At 57.4% G+C, this 17,020-nt stretch overlaps 1 protein-coding gene across 2 annotated transcripts; it reads right to left on the bottom strand.

Annotated features, from left to right (window-relative positions):
• On the bottom strand, positions 1 to 16,961 carry ABHD8 (abhydrolase domain containing 8). Of its 2 annotated transcripts, none has more exons than XM_058858973.1 (5): positions 16,632 to 16,961; positions 11,568 to 12,243; positions 6,296 to 6,466; positions 4,569 to 4,785; positions 1 to 2,446 (listed from the first exon to the last, which is right to left on the bottom strand). In XM_058858973.1, exons 2-5 carry the CDS (start codon positions 12,233 to 12,235, stop codon positions 2,297 to 2,299), a joined length of 1,206 nt encoding a protein of 401 aa, XP_058714956.1. In that variant the 5' UTR covers positions 12,236 to 12,243; positions 16,632 to 16,961; the 3' UTR covers positions 1 to 2,296. The 2 variants fall into 2 exon arrangements, with proteins under 2 accessions (XP_058714956.1, XP_058714957.1); XM_058858974.1 differs by lacking the exon at positions 16,632 to 16,961 and adding an exon at positions 13,201 to 13,329.
• Positions 16,962 to 17,020: the final 59 nt, after the last annotated feature.

Genomic DNA, 17,020 nt, shown 5'->3' with positions numbered 1-17,020 from the left:
TTTGGGGTTTTTTGGGCTTTTTTGGGGGCGATTTGAGCCCAGGGAAGGGTAAAATTCTCATTGTGAGACAGCTGGGACAGAGGGGACACCCCGGGGACATTGGTGGGGTGTGGGACAAGCGGGGAGGGGTCCATGGGGTCGGCGCTTTCTTTGGTTTAAATGTCGGGGATTTTGGGGATTTTGGGGGTGGGGACACACGGGTGGCACCTCCCGGTGAGGAGGGGACAGCCCCGGGTGGATCCTCCGCTCGTGCCCGGGAAATGTGGGAATGGCGGGGTCTGGACAGCGGGGATGGGATCGGGATCGGGATCGGGGATCGCGGCTGCTCCGGGATCCCGGGGATGAGAGCGGGAATGGCCGGGAATCACCGGGAATCGGCACCGGGAATGAGCGGGAATTACCGGGAATCGGCACCGGGAATAAGCGGGAATCGGCACCGGGAATGAGCGGGAATTACCGGGAATCGGCACCGGGAATGAGCGGGAATTACCGGGAATCGGCACCGGGAATTACCGGGAATCGGCACCGGGAATGAGCGGGATTCACCGGGAATCGGCACCGGGAATGAGCGGGAATGGGCGCCGGGAATGAGCGGGAATCACCGGGAATCGGCACCGGGAATGAGCGGGAATCGGCACCGGGAATCGGCACCGGGAATGAGCGGGAATTACCGGGAATCGGCACCGGGAATCACCGGGAATCGGCACCGGGAATGAGCAGGAATCACCGGGAATCGGCACCGGGAATCACCGGGAATCGGCACCGGGAATGAGTGGGAATCACCGGGAATCGGCACCGGGAATCACCGGGAATCGGCACCGGGAATGAGCGGGAATCCCGGGAATCGACACCGGGAATCACCGGGAATCGGCACCGGGAATGAGCGGGAATTACCGGGAATCGGCACCGGGAATTACCGGGAATCCCGGGAATCGGCACCGGGAATCACCGGGAATTGGGAATTTACTGTCCCCGGTGCTCCAGGGGTGGATCCCAGGAATGATCACCGGGATTCTCTGGGAATGAGCGAGAATCCCGGGAATTTGCTCCCGGTGCTCCGGGATCCCGTGGATGCGTGCGGGAATCGCCGGGAATCGGCACCGGGAATGAGCGGGAATCCCGGGAATTTGGAATTTGGTGTCCCTGGTGCTCCAGTGAGTGGATCCTGAGGGGATCATCACCGGGAATCTCCGGGAATCCCGGGAATTTGCTGTCCCCGGTGCTCCAGGGTGGATCCCGGGGGGACGGAGCCGCTGGGAAGGGCCGGGGGTGGCCCCCGGTGCCATAAGAGCGATGGTGGCAGCGGGGACAGGCGGGGACATCCCGGGAATCATCCTCATCCTCATCCCAGCAGGAGCTGCCGAACCCCACAGGGAACCCCCCCCCCACCGAATCCAGGGAAATCCCAACGCGGAGAAACTTCTGGATTCTCCTGAAATCCGCCCCCAAATTCCCGGGGGTGTCGCCGGCTCCTCCCGGGCCCCCCGGAGCTGTCGCTGCGGGCGGGGGTGACAACGACGGCGACAAAAACAAACCGGGATGGAGCCGCGGGGGTGGCGCGTCCAGGGGATGGGGACAACGCGTGGCGTGTCCCCGGTGTCCCCGCGGGGGTGGGGACAAGAGGTGACACGGGCGGGGGTGGCCGGGGACCAGGTGTGGCGTGTCCCCGATGTCCTGCCGGGATTGGGGACAAGCGGTGGCGTGTCCGGGGTTGGGGACAAGATGTGACGCGGCTGGGGTTGGGGACAAGATGTGACATGGCCGGGGACCGGGTGTGGCACATCCCCGCTGTCCTGCTGGGGTTGGGGACAAGATGTGACACGGCCGGAGGTGGCCGGGGACCGGGTGTGGCACATCCCCGCTGTCCTGCTGGGGTTGGGGACAAGTTGTGACACGGCTGGGGTTGGGGACAAGTTGTGACATGGCCGGGGACCGGGTGTGGCACACCCCCGCTGTCCCCCGGCCTTGGGGACCAGATGTGACACCACCAGGCTTGAGGAGCAGCTGTGCCATGTCCTGGCTCGGGGACCAACTGTGCCGCGTCCCCGCTGTCCCCTCCCTTCCCCGCGAGGCTTGGGGACACAGCTGTGCCACGTCCGGGCTCGGGGACAGTGTCCCCCCGCTGTCCCCAGGCTTGGGGACCGCCTCCGCCGCCTCTCCTCGCTCCTTCTCCCGGCGCTGCGCGTCCCAACCTGGGGGAGCCTCCTCGCTCCGTGCCCAGGGAAACAAAGCGGGCTCGTGGAGCCCTCTCGGCGCTCCGGGGAGCGGCCCCGGTGTCCCCGCCTGTCGCTGGCCCTCATTTGGTGTCGCCGTCGCCGCGGGCCGCGGGCGTGTCGGGCTCCCAGAGGACGAACTCGTGCAGCAGCGTGTTCACCGTGTCCGGGCACTCCAGCATCACCATGTGGCTGCCCTCGTCGATCACCTTCAGGAAGGCGATCAGCAGGATCTGGGGGTGGGCGGAGGGTGTGTGAGACCCCCCCCGAGAGGGGTCAGGACAGCCCAAAAGCCTCTCTGTGCCCTCTCTTGGGAGTGGTAGGGCTGGGGTGGGACCCCTGAGGGGTTCCAGAAGCTCCCAGCCCCACCAAAGACACCCCCTGTCCCTGTCCCTGTCCCTGTTCCTGTCCCTCTCCCTGTCCCCATCCCTGTCCCTGTCCCTGTCCCTGTCCCTGTCCCTGTTCCTGTCCCTGTCCCATCCCTGTCCCTGTCCCTTTCCCTGTCCCTGTCCCTGTCCCTGTCCCTGTCCCGTCCCTGTCCCTGTCCCTGTCCCTGTCCCTGTCCCTGTCCCTGTCCCGTCCCTGTCCCTGTCCCTGTCCCTGTCCCTGTCCTTGTCCCTGTCCCTGTCCCTGTCCCTGTCCCTGTCCCTGTCCCTGTCCTTGTCCCTGTCCCTGTCCCATCCCTGTCCCTGTCCCTGTCCCTGTCCCTGTCCCTGTCCCTCTCTCTGTCCCTGTCCCTGTCCCTGTCCCTGTCCCTGTCCCTGTTCCTGTCCCATCCCTGTCCCTGTCCCTGTCCCTGTCCCATCCCTGTCCCTGTCCCTGTCCCTGTCCCTGTCCCTGTCCCTCTCTCTGTCCCTGTCCCTGTCCCATCCCTGTCCCCATCCCTGTCCCATCCCTGTCCCTGTCCCTGTCCCATCCCTGTCCATGTCCCTGTCCCTGTCCCTGTCCCTGTCCCATCCCTGTCCCTGTCCCTGTCCCTGTCCCTGTTCCTGTCCCTGTCCCTTCCCCTGTCCTTGTCCCTGTTCCTGTCCCTGTCCCTTCCCCTGTCCTTGTCCCTGTCCCTGTCCCTGTCCCTGTCCCTGTCCCTGTCCCATCCCTGTCCCTGTCCCCTGGGTCACAGCACTGCCCAAGCTCTCCCTGCCCACTCCAGACTTGGCACCCGAGGATTTTTCCACTCCCTTCCATCCCATGGATCCCATGGATCCCATCCCATGGATTCCATCCCATCCCACCCCATCCCACCCCATACCCCCACCCCACCCACAACCCACACCCCAACACCCCCAAACCTTTCACCAGCATCACGGGACCCCCCCAAACCCCTCCCCGCTGGGGAGCGATGCTTTCCCCTTCCCTTTCCCCTTCCCCTTCCCCTTCCCCTTCCCCTTCCCCTTCCCCGAACTTCCCTTTCCCTTTCCCTTTCCCTTCCCCTTTCCCTTTCCCTTCCCCTTTCCCTTTCCCTTTCCCTTTCCCTTTCCCTTTCCCTTCCCCTTTTTTCCCCTTCCCCTTCCCCTTCCCTGAACTTCCCGGAACTTCCCTTTCCCCTTCCCCTTCCCTTTCCCTTTCCCCTTCCCCTTCCCTGAACTTCCCTGAACTTCCCTTTCCCTTTCCCTTCCCCTTTCCCTTTCCCTTTTCCTTCCCCTTCCCCTTTTTTCCCCTTCCCCTTTTTCCCCTTTCCCTTTTTTCCCCTTCCCCTTTTTCCCCCTTCCCCTTCCCCTTTCCCCTCTTCCCCTTCCCCTTCCCCTTTTTTCCCCTTCCCCTTTTTTCCCCTTTCCCTTCCCCTTTCCCCTTTCCCTTCCCCCTTCCCTTTCCCCTTTTTCCCCCTTCCCCTTTTTTCCCCTTTCCCCTTTCCCCTTCCCCTTCCCCTCTCCCCTTCCCCTTCCCCTTCCCCTCTCCCCTTCCCCTTCCCCTTTTTTCCCCTTCCCCTTCCCCTTTTTTCCCCTTTCCCTTCCCCTTTCCCCTCTCTTCCCCTTCCCTTTCCCCTTCCCCTTCCCCTTTTTCCCCCTTTCCCCTTTCCCTTTCCCCTTCCCCTTCCCCTTTTTTCCCCTTCCCCTTCCCCTTTCCCCTCCCCTCCCTTCCCCTTTCCCTTTCCCTTTCCCTTTCCCTTCCCCTTCCCCTTTCCCCTTCCCCTTTCCCCTTCCCCTTTTTCCCCCTTTCCCTTCCCCTTCCCCTTCCCCTTTCCCCTCTCTTCCCCTTCCCCTTCCCCTTCCCCTTCCCCTTTCCCCTTCCCCTTCCCCTTTTTTCCTCTTCCCCTTTTTTCCCCTCCTTTTCCCTTTCCCCTTTCCCCTTCCCTTCCCCTTTTTTCCCCTTCCCTTTTCCCCCTTTCCCCTCCCCTCCCTCCCCGCCCTCCCTCACCTCCGCCATCCTCTGGTCCTCCTCCACGGGCACGAACTTGTCGTGCATGCCGTGCACGAGCAGCACGGGCACGGCCAGCTCGGCGTGGTACAGCTCGTCACCCTCGGGCCAGTACTGGCCGCTCATGGTGGCCCTCAGCACGAAGGAGGAGACGTTGAAGGCGTTGCCCTCCTTCAGCAGCTGCTTCTCCTTGGCGCCCTGGCGGGCGAAGCCGGCCCTGGGGTGGGAGGAGAGGGAGGATTTGGGGGGTTTTAGGGTGGGTGAGGGTTGGTGGATTCAGGGAAGGTGAGGTGAGGGTGGTGGTGGCTCCGAGGGGCGGTTCCTGAGGTTCCTGAGGGGTTCTGCAAGAGCCCAGTGACCCCCAAAAGTCACCCCCTGTCCCCTCCCTTGGAGTGGCAGTGCCGGGATGAGACCCCTGAGGGGTTCCACAAGACCTCAGTGACCCCCAAAAGTCACCCCCTGTCCCCTCCCTCAGAGTGGCTGTGCCAGGATGAGACCCCTGAGGGGTTCCACAAGAGCCCAGGGTGGGTGAGGGTTGGGGGGTTTGGGGAAGGTGAGGTGAGGGTGGTGGTGTCTCCGAGGGGCGGTTCCTGAGGTTCCTCAGGGGTTCCACAAGAGCCCAGGGTGGGTGAGGGTTGGTGGATTCAGGGAAGGTGAGGTGAGGGTGGTGATGGCTCCGAGGGGCGGTTCCTGAGGTTCCTGAGGGGTTCCACAAGAGCCCAGTGACCCCCAAAAGCCACCCCCTGTCCCCTCCCTTGGAGTGGCTGTGCCGGGATGAGACCCCTGAGGGGTTCCACAAGAGCCCAGTGACCACCAAAAGCCACCCCCTGTCCCATCCCTTGGAGTGGTGGTGATGGGATGAGACCCCTGAGGGGTTCCAGAAACCTCCAGCCCACCCAAAAGTCACCCCTCGTCCCCTCTCTTGGAGTGGCGGTTCCTGAGGTTCCTGAGGGGTTCTGCAAGAGCCCAGTGACCCCCAAAAGTCACCCCCTGTCCCCTCCCTTGGAGTGGCTGTGCAGGGATGAGACCCCTGAGGGGTTCCACAAGAGCCCAGGGTGGGTGAGGGTTGGTGGATTCAGGGAAGGTGAGGTGAGGGTGGTGATGGCTCCGAGGGGCGGTTCCTGAGGTTCCTGAGGGGTTCTGCAAGAGCCCAGTGACCACCAAAAGTCACCCCCTGTCCCCTCTCTTGGAGTGGCAGTGCCGGGATGAGCCCCTGGGTGGCACAGGACCCTCGTGGGTGTCACAGAAACCCCCTGGGTGACACAGGAGCCCTGTGGGTGGCCACCGGACCCCCATGGCTATCAAAGAACCCCTCCAGGTACCCCCAGAACTCCTCCAGACACCACAAAACTCCCCAGACACCCCAGAACCTCCCCAGACACCCCAGAACCCCCCGGACACACCTGAGGAAGCTCCAGGCCAGGCAGGGCGCCAGGCAGTGCAGCACACAGGTTGAAGATGGAGCCCCAGAACCTTCCTGGGCACCCCAGAACCCCCCTGGGCACCCCAGAACCCTCTCAGGTACCCCAAAACCCCCCCAGACACCCCAAAACCCCCTCAGACACCCCAAAACCCCCCAGACTGACCTGAGGAAGCTCCAGGCCAGGCAGGGCGCCAGGCAGTGCAGCACACAGGGCGGCAGGTTGAAGATGGAGCCCCAGAACCTCTCCAGGTACCCCAAAACCCCCCCAGACACCCCAAAATCCCCTGGGACCCCCCAGACTGACCTGAGGAAGCTCCAGGCCAGGCAGGGCGCCAGGCAGTGCAGCACACACGGTGGCAGGTTGAAGATGGAGCACAGGCTGGGCTCCAGCGCCGTGGGGCCACCACCGTTGATCATGATCACCTTGTGCACCAGCTCCGGGTACTCGTGCGCCAGGAAGGTGCAGAAGGACACCCTGAGGGGACACGGGGACACGGGGACACCGTGACAGGGGGAAGGGGACACGGGAAGACCCCCGGGCTGAGCCAGGTCTGGGGATTGGAGCGGCTTGGGGTGGGTGGAGGTGGCCCTGTGCTGTGTCCCTGTCCCGTGTCCTGGTGTTCCCATGGCCCTGTCCCGTCTCCTGGTGTCCCATGTCCTTGTGTTCCATGTCCTGGTGTCCCATGTCCTGGTGTCCCACATCCCTCCTCGTGTCCCACATCCCTGTCCCATGTCCCTGTGCCAACCCTGGCACTGTCCCTTGGAGCACCCTGGGACAGCTGGAGGTGTCCCTGTCCTGGTGTCCCTGTCCCTGTCCCTGTCCCTGTTCCTGTCCCATCCCTGTCCCTGTCCCCATCCCTGTCCCTGTCCTGGTGTCCCTGTCCCTGTCCCTGTCCCATCCCTGTCCCTGTCCCCCAGGTCACGGCACAGCCCAACCTCTCCCTGCCCACTCCAGCCTTGGCACCCGAGGATTTTTCCACTCCCTTCCCTCCCATCCCATGGATCCCATCCCATGGATCCCATGGATCCCAATCCCATGGATCCCATGGATGGGACACCGGACACCGACTCCCCCAGGTTTTTGGGGTGCAGAGTCCCCGGTCCCCTCTGCAGGGGAGGATTTTGTGTCTCCCCTCCCAGCCCAGCCCTGCCTGGCTGCTCCAGCCTTATCCCGATCCGATCCTGCCCGGTTCTGGTCCAATCCCGCCCGGTTCTGATCCAATCCCGCCTGGTTCTGATCCAATCCCACCCGGTTCTGATCCAATCCCACCCGGTTCTGATCCAATCCCGCCCGGTTCTGATCCAATCCTGATCAGATCTGATCCAATCCCGCCTGGTTCTGATCCAATCCCGCCCGGTTCTGATCCAATCCCACCCGGTTCTGATCCAATCCCGCCCGGTTCTGATCCGATCCCACCCGGTTCTGATCCAATCCCGCCTGGTTCTGATCCAATCCCACCCGGTTCTGATCCAATCCCACCCGGTTCTGATCCAATCCCACCCGGTTCTGATCCAATCCTGCCCAGATCCGATCCAATCCCGCCCGGTTATGATCCAATCCCGCCTGGTCCTGATCCAATCCCGCCCAGATCTGATCCAATCCTGATCAGATCTGATCCAATCCCGCCCGGTTCTGATCCAATCCCGCCCAGATCTGATCCAATCCTGCCCAGATCTGATCCAATCCCACCCGGTTCTGATCCAATCCCACCCGGATCTGATCCAATCCCGCCCGGTTCTGATCCAATCCCGCCCGGTTCTGATCCAATCCCGCCCAGTTCCGATCCAATCCCACCCGGTTCTGATCCAATCCTGCCCGGTTCTGATCCAATCCTGATCAGATCTGATCCAATCCCACCCGGTTCTGATCCAATCCCGCCCGGTTCTGATCCAATCCTGATCAGATCTGATCCAATCCCACCCGGATCCGATCCAATCCCACCCGGTTCTGATCCAATCCCACCCGGATCTGATCCAATCCCGCCCGGTTCTGATCCAATCCCACCCAGTTCCAATCCAATCCCACCCGGATCCGATCCCACCTGGTTCTGATCCAGTCCCGCCCGGTTCTGACCCAATCCCGCCCGGTTCTGACCCAATCCCACCCAGTTCTGACCCAATCCCGCCCGGTTATGACCCAATCCTGCCCAGATCTGATCCAATCCCGCCCGGTTCTGATCCAATCCCGCCCGGTTCTGATCCAATCCCGCCCAGGTCTGATCCAATCCCGCCCGGTTCTGATCCAATCCCGCCTGGTTCTGATCCAATCCCACCCGGTTCTGATCCAATCCCGCCCGGTTCTGATCCAATCCCCCCCGGTTCTGATCCAATCCCACCCGGTTCTGATCCAATCCCGCCCGGTTCTGATCCAATCCCCCCCGGTTCTGATCCAATCCCACCCGGATCTGATCCAATCCCGCCCAGTTCTGATCCAATCCTGCCCAGTTCCAATCCAATCCCACCCGGTTCTGATCCAATCCCACCCGGTTCTGATCCAATCCCACCCGGTTCTGATCCAATCCCACCCAGGTCTGATCCAATCCCACCCGGTTCTGATCCAATCCCGCCTGGTTCTGATCCAATCCTGCCCGGTTCTGATCCAATCCCGCCCGGTTCTGATCCAATCCCGCCCGGTTCTGATCCAATCCCACCCGGTTCTGATCCAATCCCACCCGGATCTGATCCAATCCTGATGAGATCTGATCCAATCCCGCCTGGTTCTGATCCAATCCCACCCGGTTCTGATCCAATCCTGATCAGATCTGATCCAATCCCGCCCAGTTCTGATCCAATCCCACCCGGTTCTGATCCAATCCTGATCAGATCCGATCCAATCCCACCCGGTTCTGATCCAATCCCACCCGGTTCTGATCCAATCCCACCCGGTTCTGATCCAATCCCACCCGGTTCTGATCCAATCCCACCCAGGTCTGATCCAATCCCACCCGGTTCTGATCCAATCCCGCCTGGTTCTGATCCAATCCCACCCGGTTCTGATCCAATCCCACCCGGATCTGATCCAATCCTGATCAGATCTGATCCAATCCCGCCTGGTTCTGATCCAATCCCACCTGGTTCTGATCCAATCCCACCCAGTTCCGATCCAATCCCCCCCGGTTCTGATCCAATCCCACCCGGATCCGATCCAATCCCACCCGGATCTGATCCAATCCCGCCCGGTTCTGATCCAATCCCACCCAGTTCTGATCCAATCCCCCCCGGTTCTGATCCAATCCCGCCCGGTTCTGATCCAATCCTGCCCAGTTCTGATCCAGTCCCACCCGGTTCCGATCCAATCCCACCCGGATCTGATCCAATCCTGCCCGGTTCTGATCCAATCCCACCCGGATCTGATCCAATCCTGATCAGATCTGATCCAATCCCACCCGGTTCCGATCCAATCCCACCCGGTTCTGATCCAATCCCGCCCGGTTCTGATCCAATCCCGCCTGGTTCTGATCCAATCCCGCCCGGTTCTGATCCAATCCCGCCTGGTTCTGATCCAATCCCGCCCGGTTCTGATCCAATCCCACCCGGTTCTGATCCAATCCTGATCAGATCTGATCCAATCCCACCCGGTTCTGATCCAGTCCCACCCGGATCTGATCCAGTCCCACCCGGTTCCGATCCGGTTCCGGCTCCTCCTCCTCCTCCTCCATTCCCCCCCAGCTGGGATCCCTAATCCCGGCTTTATTGGATTTATGGATTTATGGATTTATGGATTTATGGATTTATGGATTTATGGATTTACCGTCCCTGCCCTTCCCGTCCCTCTCCGGGATCAGCCGGACACCGAGGGCACCCCGAGGGCACCCCGGGGCAACGAGTGACGGAAAAACGGGGTAAAAACGGGAAAAAAACGGGGTAAAAACGGGATGGAAACGGGAAAAACGGGGTAAAAACGGGGTGGAAATGGGAAAAACGGGGTGGAAATGGGAAAAACGGGGTGGAAACGGGAAAAACGGGGTAAAAACGGGGTGGAAATGGGAAAAACGGGGTGGAAACGGGAAAAACGGGGTAAAAACGGGATGAAAACGGGAAAAACGGGGTGAAAATGGGGTGGAAATGGGAAAAACGGGGTAAAAACGGGGTGGAAATGGGAAAAACGGGGTGAAAACGGGAAAAACAGGGTGGAAATGGGAAAAATGGGGTGAAAATGGGGTGGAAATGGGAAAAAAATGGAGTGGAAATGGGAAAAATGGGGTGGAAATGGGAAAAATGGGGTAAAAACGGGAAAAAAACGGGGTGGAAATGGGAAAAATGGGAAAAATGGGAATAAAACGGGGTGGAAATGGGAAAAACGGGGTGGAAATGGGAAAAATGGGGTGGAAATGGGAAAAACGGGGTGGAAATGGGAAAAACGGGGTAAAAATGGGAATAAAACGGGGTGGAAATGGGAAAAACGGGGTGGAAATGGGAAAAACGGGGTGGAAATGGGAAAAATGGGGTGACAAAAGGGGTAAAAATGGGGAAAAAACGGGGTGGAAATGGGAAAAACGGGGTGGAAATGGGAAAAACGGGGTAAAAATGGGAATAAAACGGGGTGGAAATGGGAAAAACGGGGTGGAAATGGGAAAAACGGGGTGGAAATGGGATAAATGGGGTGGAAATGGGAAAAATTATGTGAAAACGGGATAGAAATGGGGTAAATGGGGTAAAAATGGGAAAAATGGGGTAGAAACAGGATAAAAACGGGGTGAAAATGGGAAAAATGGGGGAAAAATGGGAAAAATGGGGGAAAAATGGGAAAAATGGGGGGAAAACAGGATAGAAATGGGGTAAAAATGGGATAAAAACGGGGTAAAAACGGGAAAAATGGGATAAAAATGGGATAAATGGGGTTAAAATGGGATAAAAATGGGATAAATGGGGTTAAAACGGGAAAAATGGGGTAAAAAAGGGATAAATGGGGTTAAAATGGGATAAAAATGGGATAAATGGGGTTAAAATGGGAAAAATGGGGTAAATGGGATAAAAATTGGACAAAAATGGATAAAAACAGGATAAAAATGGGATAAGTGGGATAAAAATGGGATAAAATGGGATAAAAATGAGATAAAAACGGGATATAAAATGGGATAAAAACGGGATAAAATGGGATAAAAATGGGATATAAATGGGATAAAAGCAGGATAAAATGGGATAAAAATGGGATATAAATGGGATAAAAACGGGATAAAATGGGATAAAAATGAGATAAAAATGGGATATAAATGGGATAAAAAGGGGATAAAATGGGATAAAAATGGGATAAAAACAGGATAAAATGGGATAAAAATGGGATATAAATGGGATAAAAGCAGGATAAAAATGGGATAAAAATTAGATAAAAATGGGATATAAATGGGATAAAATGGGATAAAAATGGGATATAAATGGGATAAAAGCAGGATAAAAACGGAATAAAAATGTGACAAAAATGGGAAATAGACGGGAAATAAACGGCGTAGAAAGAACGTGAGCCCCTAAACCGCGGGATTCACGACCATTCCCATTTCCCGGGATGTTCCCAATCCCAATCCCAATCCCAATCCCAATCCCAATCCCAATCCCAATCCCAATCCCAATCCCTTTACCCGTAGGAGTGGCCGACCAGGATGTTCCTTTTCTTGGCGTAGCGCTTGAACACCACCCTCATGTCCTCGGCCAAGGCGTAGAAGGTGTAGGCGGCGGCCACGGGCGGCGCCGAGCTGCAGCCGTGCCCCGCCAAATCCGGCGCCACCACCTCGTATCCCAGCTTGGAAAAGAATTCCAGCTGCTCCTTCCAGATGTCCAAGGAGCCGCCCACGCCGTGGATGAAGAAGAGCACCACGTCGCCGTGCGCGCCCTTGCAGCCGGTGATGCGCTTCTCGCAATCCACCGTCACCACCTTCTTGGGTTTGCGCTTCCGACGCTTCCCGGGCGTCGGCGGAATTCCGGAGGGATCCGGGTTTTCCTGCTCGGCGCCGGGGTCGGGGTTCTGGTGAGCGGCGTCGGAGAGGTTCTCGATGAGGAGCTGCCCGTTGCGGTAGAGCGTGATGCGGCGCTTGCAGCGCACGGCGCCGCGCTCGGCCGGTGGTTCCTCCGCTTCCGGAGGGAATTCCGGGCGGTTGGGAACGTCGTGGCGGATCCGGAGGATTCGGCCGGGTTTGACTTCCAGGAAGGTGAAGCCGTCGCTGGATTCAACGCTGTCCAGGGGGGCCACGGAGTTGGGGGTCTTGCCCAGGAGGCAGCAGAGGAAGCCGTCGGTGATGCTGGTCAGCATGGTGATCCCTGGGGAAGAGGGAAAAGTGGGAAAAAGTGGGGAAAAGTGGGAAAAATGTGTGGAAAAACATGGGAAAGATGTGTGGGAAATGTGGGGAAAAAGTGGGAAAAAATGGGGGGAAAGGTGGGAAAAATGGGGGAAAAGTGGGAAAAAATGGGAGGAAAGGTGGGAAAAAGTGGGAAAAATGGGGGGTGAGGTGGGAAAAATGGGGGAAAATGCATGGGAAAAATGGGGGAAAATGAGGGGAAAGGTGGGAGTAAATGGGGGAAAAGTGGGAAAAAATGGGGGGAAAGGTGGGAAAAAGTGGGAAAAATGGGGGGAGAGGTCGGAAAAATGGGGGAAAAGTGGGAAAAAATGGGAGGAAAGGTGAGAAAAAGTGGGAAAAATGGGGGGAGAGGTGGGAAAAATGGGGGAAAATGCATGGGAAAAATGGGGGGAAAGGTGGGAAAAAATGGGGGGAAAGTTGGGAAAAAATGTGTGGGAAAATGTGGGAAAGGTGTGGGAAAATGTGTGGGGAAATGGGGGGAAAAGGTGGGAAAAATGGGGGGAAATGTGGGAAAAAATGCGTGGGAAAAGGTGGGAAAAATGTGTGGGAAATGTGGGGAAAAAACAGAGAAAATGGGGGAAAACACATGGGAAAATTTGGGAAATGTGGGAAATGTGGGAAAAATGGAAAAAATGTGGGAAAACACATGGGAAAACATGGGGGAAAATGTGGAAAAAATGCGGATAAACATGGGAAAACGTGGGAAAAAAAGTGGAAAAATGTGGGAAAAACACGGGAAAACTTGGGAAAACGTGGACAAATGTGGAAAAACACAGAAAATCTGTGGAAAACAGGGATTCAGCCCCGATTCCAGCAGCTGGATCCCCCCAGGTTGGAGATCCTGGTGGATATCCAAAGAAACCCTCCTGGAATTATGGAATTAAGGCTGGAAAATCCCTCTGGAATCGCAAAATCCAACCTCTCTGGCACTTCCAGGGAGAAATCCTGGCGGGAATTGGAGATTCCGGGGATCCAGCTCCATCCCAGGCCTCGCTCCTGGGCTTGGGAAGTGAAGAATTCCCGGATTCCTGGATTCCTGGATTCCTGGATTCACAGATTCCTGGATTCCCAGATTCCCGGATTCCGAGATTCCTGGATTCCCAGATTCCCGGATTCCCGGATTCCTGGAGTCCTGGATTCCTGGATTCCCAGTTTCCCAGATTCCCATATTCCTGTATTCCCAGATTCCTGTATTCCCGGATTCCTGGAGTCCTGGATTCCCGGATTCCCAGATTCCCAGATTCCTGGATTCCCGGATTCCCAGATTCCCAGATTCCCAGATTCCCGGATTCCCAGATTCACAGATTCCCGGATTCCTGGATTCCCGGATTCCCGGATTCCTGGATTCCTGGATTCCCGTATTCCCAGATTCTCATATTCCCATATTCCCGTATTCCCATATTCCCATATTCCCGTATTCCCGTATTCCCGGATTCCCGGATTCCCATATTCCCATATTCCCAGATTCCCATATTCCCATATTCCCAGATTCCCAGATTCCCGGATTCCCATATTCCCATATTCCCATATTCCCGTATTCCCATATTCCCAGATTCCCAGATTCCCGTATTCCCGTATTCCCGTATTCCCATATTCCCAGATTCCCATATTCCCGGATTCCCGGATTCCCGGATTCCCATATTCCCAGATTCCCATATTCCCGGATTCCCATATTCCCATATTCCCAGATTCCCATATTCCCATATTCCCAGATTCCCAGATTCCCGGATTCCCATATTCCCATATTCCCATATTCCCGTATTCCCATATTCCCAGATTCCCAGATTCCCGTATTCCCGTATTCCCGTATTCCCATATTCCCAGATTCCCATATTCCCGGATTCCCGGATTCCCAGATTTCCCGGATTCCCATATTCCCATATTCCCATATTCCCATATTCCCAGATTCCCGGATTCCCAGATTCCCGGATTCCCGGATTCCCGTCTCCCCCTCCCTGCGGGCCGATCCCGGGAGTGGGGAAGCTGCCGGAGGATCCCGCGGGAAGGCGGGAATGCTGCCGGTTGCCATGGGAACGGCCATGGGGGGGGTGATCCCGGCTGCCGGAGGGATCGCGGGAATCCGGAGAGTTATGGAAGGCTGGGAATGGCGGGATCTGCCAGGGGGATCCGGCTGAGGGATCCAACAGAGGGATCCAACAGAGGGATCCAACAGAGGGATCCAACAGAGGGATCCTGGAGCCAGAGGGATCCTGGAGCCAGAGGGATCCAACAGAGGGATCCGGCTGAGGGATCCAACAGAGGGATCCAACAGAGGGATCCAACAGAGGGATCCAACAGAGGGATCCTGGAGCCAGAGGGATCCTGGAGCCAGAGGGATCCAACAGAGGGATCCAACAGAGGGATCCTGGAGCCAGAGGGATCCAACAGAGGGATCCTGGAGCCAGAGGGATCCTGGAGCCAGAGGGATCCAACAGAGGGATCCAACAGAGGGATCCTGGAGCCAGAGGGATCCAACAGAGGGATCCTGGAGCCAGAGGGATCCTGGAGCCAGAGGGATCCAACAGAGGGATCCAACAGAGGGATCCTGGAGCCAGAGGGATCCAACAGAGGGATCTGAGCTCAGGATCCTGACACAGGGATCCAGCCAAGGGATCCTGGAGCCACAGGGATCCAACCGAGGAATCTGGCTGAGGGATCCAGTCAGAGGGATTGGCCAGAGGGATCCGGCCAAGGAATTCTGCCAGAAGGATCCTGGAGCCAAAGGGATCCGGCTGAGGGATCCTGGAGCCAGAGGGATCTGCCACAGGGATCTGCCAGAAGGATCCTGTCAGAGGGATCTGGCTGGGGAATCCAGGAGCCAATGGGATTCAGGGATCTGACCTCGGGATCCAGCTGAGGGATCCATCTGAGGGATCCAGGAGCCAAAGGGATTTGGCTGAGGGATCCGAGCTCAGGATCCTGACAGAGGGATCCGGCCGAGGGATCCTGGAGCCAGAGGGATCCTGGAGCCAGAGGGATCCTGGAGCCAGAGGGATCCTGGAGCCAGAGGGATCTGGCCAAGGGATCCTACCATGGGATCCTGGAGCCAGAGGGATCCATCTGAGGGATCCTGGAGTCAGAGGGATCCTGGAGCCAGAGGGATCCTGGAGCCAGAGGGATCCAGCCAAGGGATCCTGCCATGGGATCCTGCCATTGGGGATGCCACAGGGATGGGAAAGGGATCAGGGAAAGGGATCAGGAAAGTGGGATCAGGGTTTGGGATCAGGATTTGGGATTGGGGTTTGGGATCAGGTTTGGGATCGGGTTTGGGATCGGGGTTTGGGATCGGGTTTGGGATCGGGGTGTGGGATCAGGGTGTGGGATCAGGGTTTGGGATCAGGGTTTGGGATTGGGGCTTGGGATCGGGGTGTGGGATTGTGGTTTGGGGTTTGGGATCGGGGTTTGGGATCGGGGTTTGGAATCCAGGTTTGGAATCAGGGTTTGGAATCAGGGTTTGGAATCAGGGTTTGGGATTGGGTTTGGAATCAGGGTTTGGAATCAGGGTTTGGAATCCGGGTTTGGAATCAGGGTTTGGAATCAGGGTTTGGGATTGGGGTTTGGGATCAGGGTTTGGGATCGGGGTTTGGGATCAGGGTTTGGGATCAGGATTTGGGGTCAGGGTTTGGGATTGGGGTTTGGGATCAGGGTTTGGGATCGGGGTTTGGGATCAGGGTTTGGGATCAGGATTTGGGGTCAGGGTTTGGGATCGGGTTTGGGATCAGGGTTTGGGATCAGGATTTGGGGTCAGGGTTTGGGATTGGGGTTTGGGGTTTGGGATCGGGGTTTGGGATCGGGGTTTGGGATCCAGGTTTGGAATTTGGTTTGGAATTGGGTTTGGAATCCAGGTTTGGAATCAGGCACTGGAATCAGCCCAGCCTCTCCCCCCACCATGAGCAGCTTTTCCCGAAATTCCAGCCGAAATTCCGAGGGGATTTGGGACCCTCCCGCAGCAATCCTTCCCCGCCGTTGCATCACGAGCCAAGATTTTCCTTAACTTGGGATTTCCAGGATAAATCCCATCCATCCCCCACCTCTCCTTTTCCTTTCCCTCCTCCCTTCCCTCAGCGCACCTGGAGAAATCCAGGTTATTCCAGCCCTCCTCCTCCTCAACATCCAAACCCTCCCTGCCTAATTTATTGAAATAAATTAATTTTATTAATTAATTTTTTATATTTTTAAATTTTTTTTTCCTCTCGATTGGGAAAAAATTCCCGCATTTTTAAATATTTTTTTTTTGGGTCATTTCCCTCCCCCTCCTCCTCCTCCTCCTCCTCCAGCAGCACCTTTGGCGTCAGGACATTCCCGCAGCACCGCAGAAAAGGGGGAAAAAATTAAAAAATCAACGCTCACCTCATTTATCGGCCAAGGTTGTCAGGATTTCGGGCTGGAAAAGGAAAAAAAAATGGGAAAAAAATTTAAAAAATCCTGGAATTCCGCAGAATTCCCGATGGAAAAGCAGAGCAGGAGATGGACGAAGCGGTGGGAGGTTAAAATCCCGATTTTTTCCAGGCGTTTTGGAGGGGCGAGGGGGAGGAAACGCCTTCAGCAGCGTTCAGCCCCTTCCAAAAAATTCCAGGAATTGCCGAAATTCCCGAAATTCCCGTCCTTGTCGCCTGTCCCCCGCTCCATGGGGACGCGGGGGGGTTTGTCCTTGGAGCTGTCGCCATGGAAAGCCCCGAAATCCCTCCTGGGGGGGCGGGACAGGAGCGTGATGGACACCGGGAACGGCCAATGGGAGA

Source organism: Poecile atricapillus, chromosome 28 (genome assembly GCF_030490865.1).
Source record: "Poecile atricapillus isolate bPoeAtr1 chromosome 28, bPoeAtr1.hap1, whole genome shotgun sequence".
NCBI lineage: Eukaryota > Metazoa > Chordata > Aves > Passeriformes > Paridae > Poecile > Poecile atricapillus.
This window is presented reverse-complemented; position numbering and strand designations above follow the sequence as displayed.

Excerpts from the sequence above, each read along its gene's own strand:
- ABHD8 (XM_058858973.1), bottom strand. The coding sequence starts at position 12,235 with ATGCTGACCAGCATCACCGACGGCTTCCTCTGCTGCCTCCTGGGCAAG. Across the intron at positions 4,786-6,295 it reads CTGGCCTGGAGCTTCCTCAG|GGCCGGCTTCGCCCGCCAGG; the intron begins GTCAGTCTGGGG and ends CTCCCACCCCAG. Across the intron at positions 2,447-4,568 it reads AGGACCAGAGGATGGCGGAG|ATCCTGCTGATCGCCTTCCT; the intron begins GTGAGGGAGGGC and ends GCCCACCCCCAG.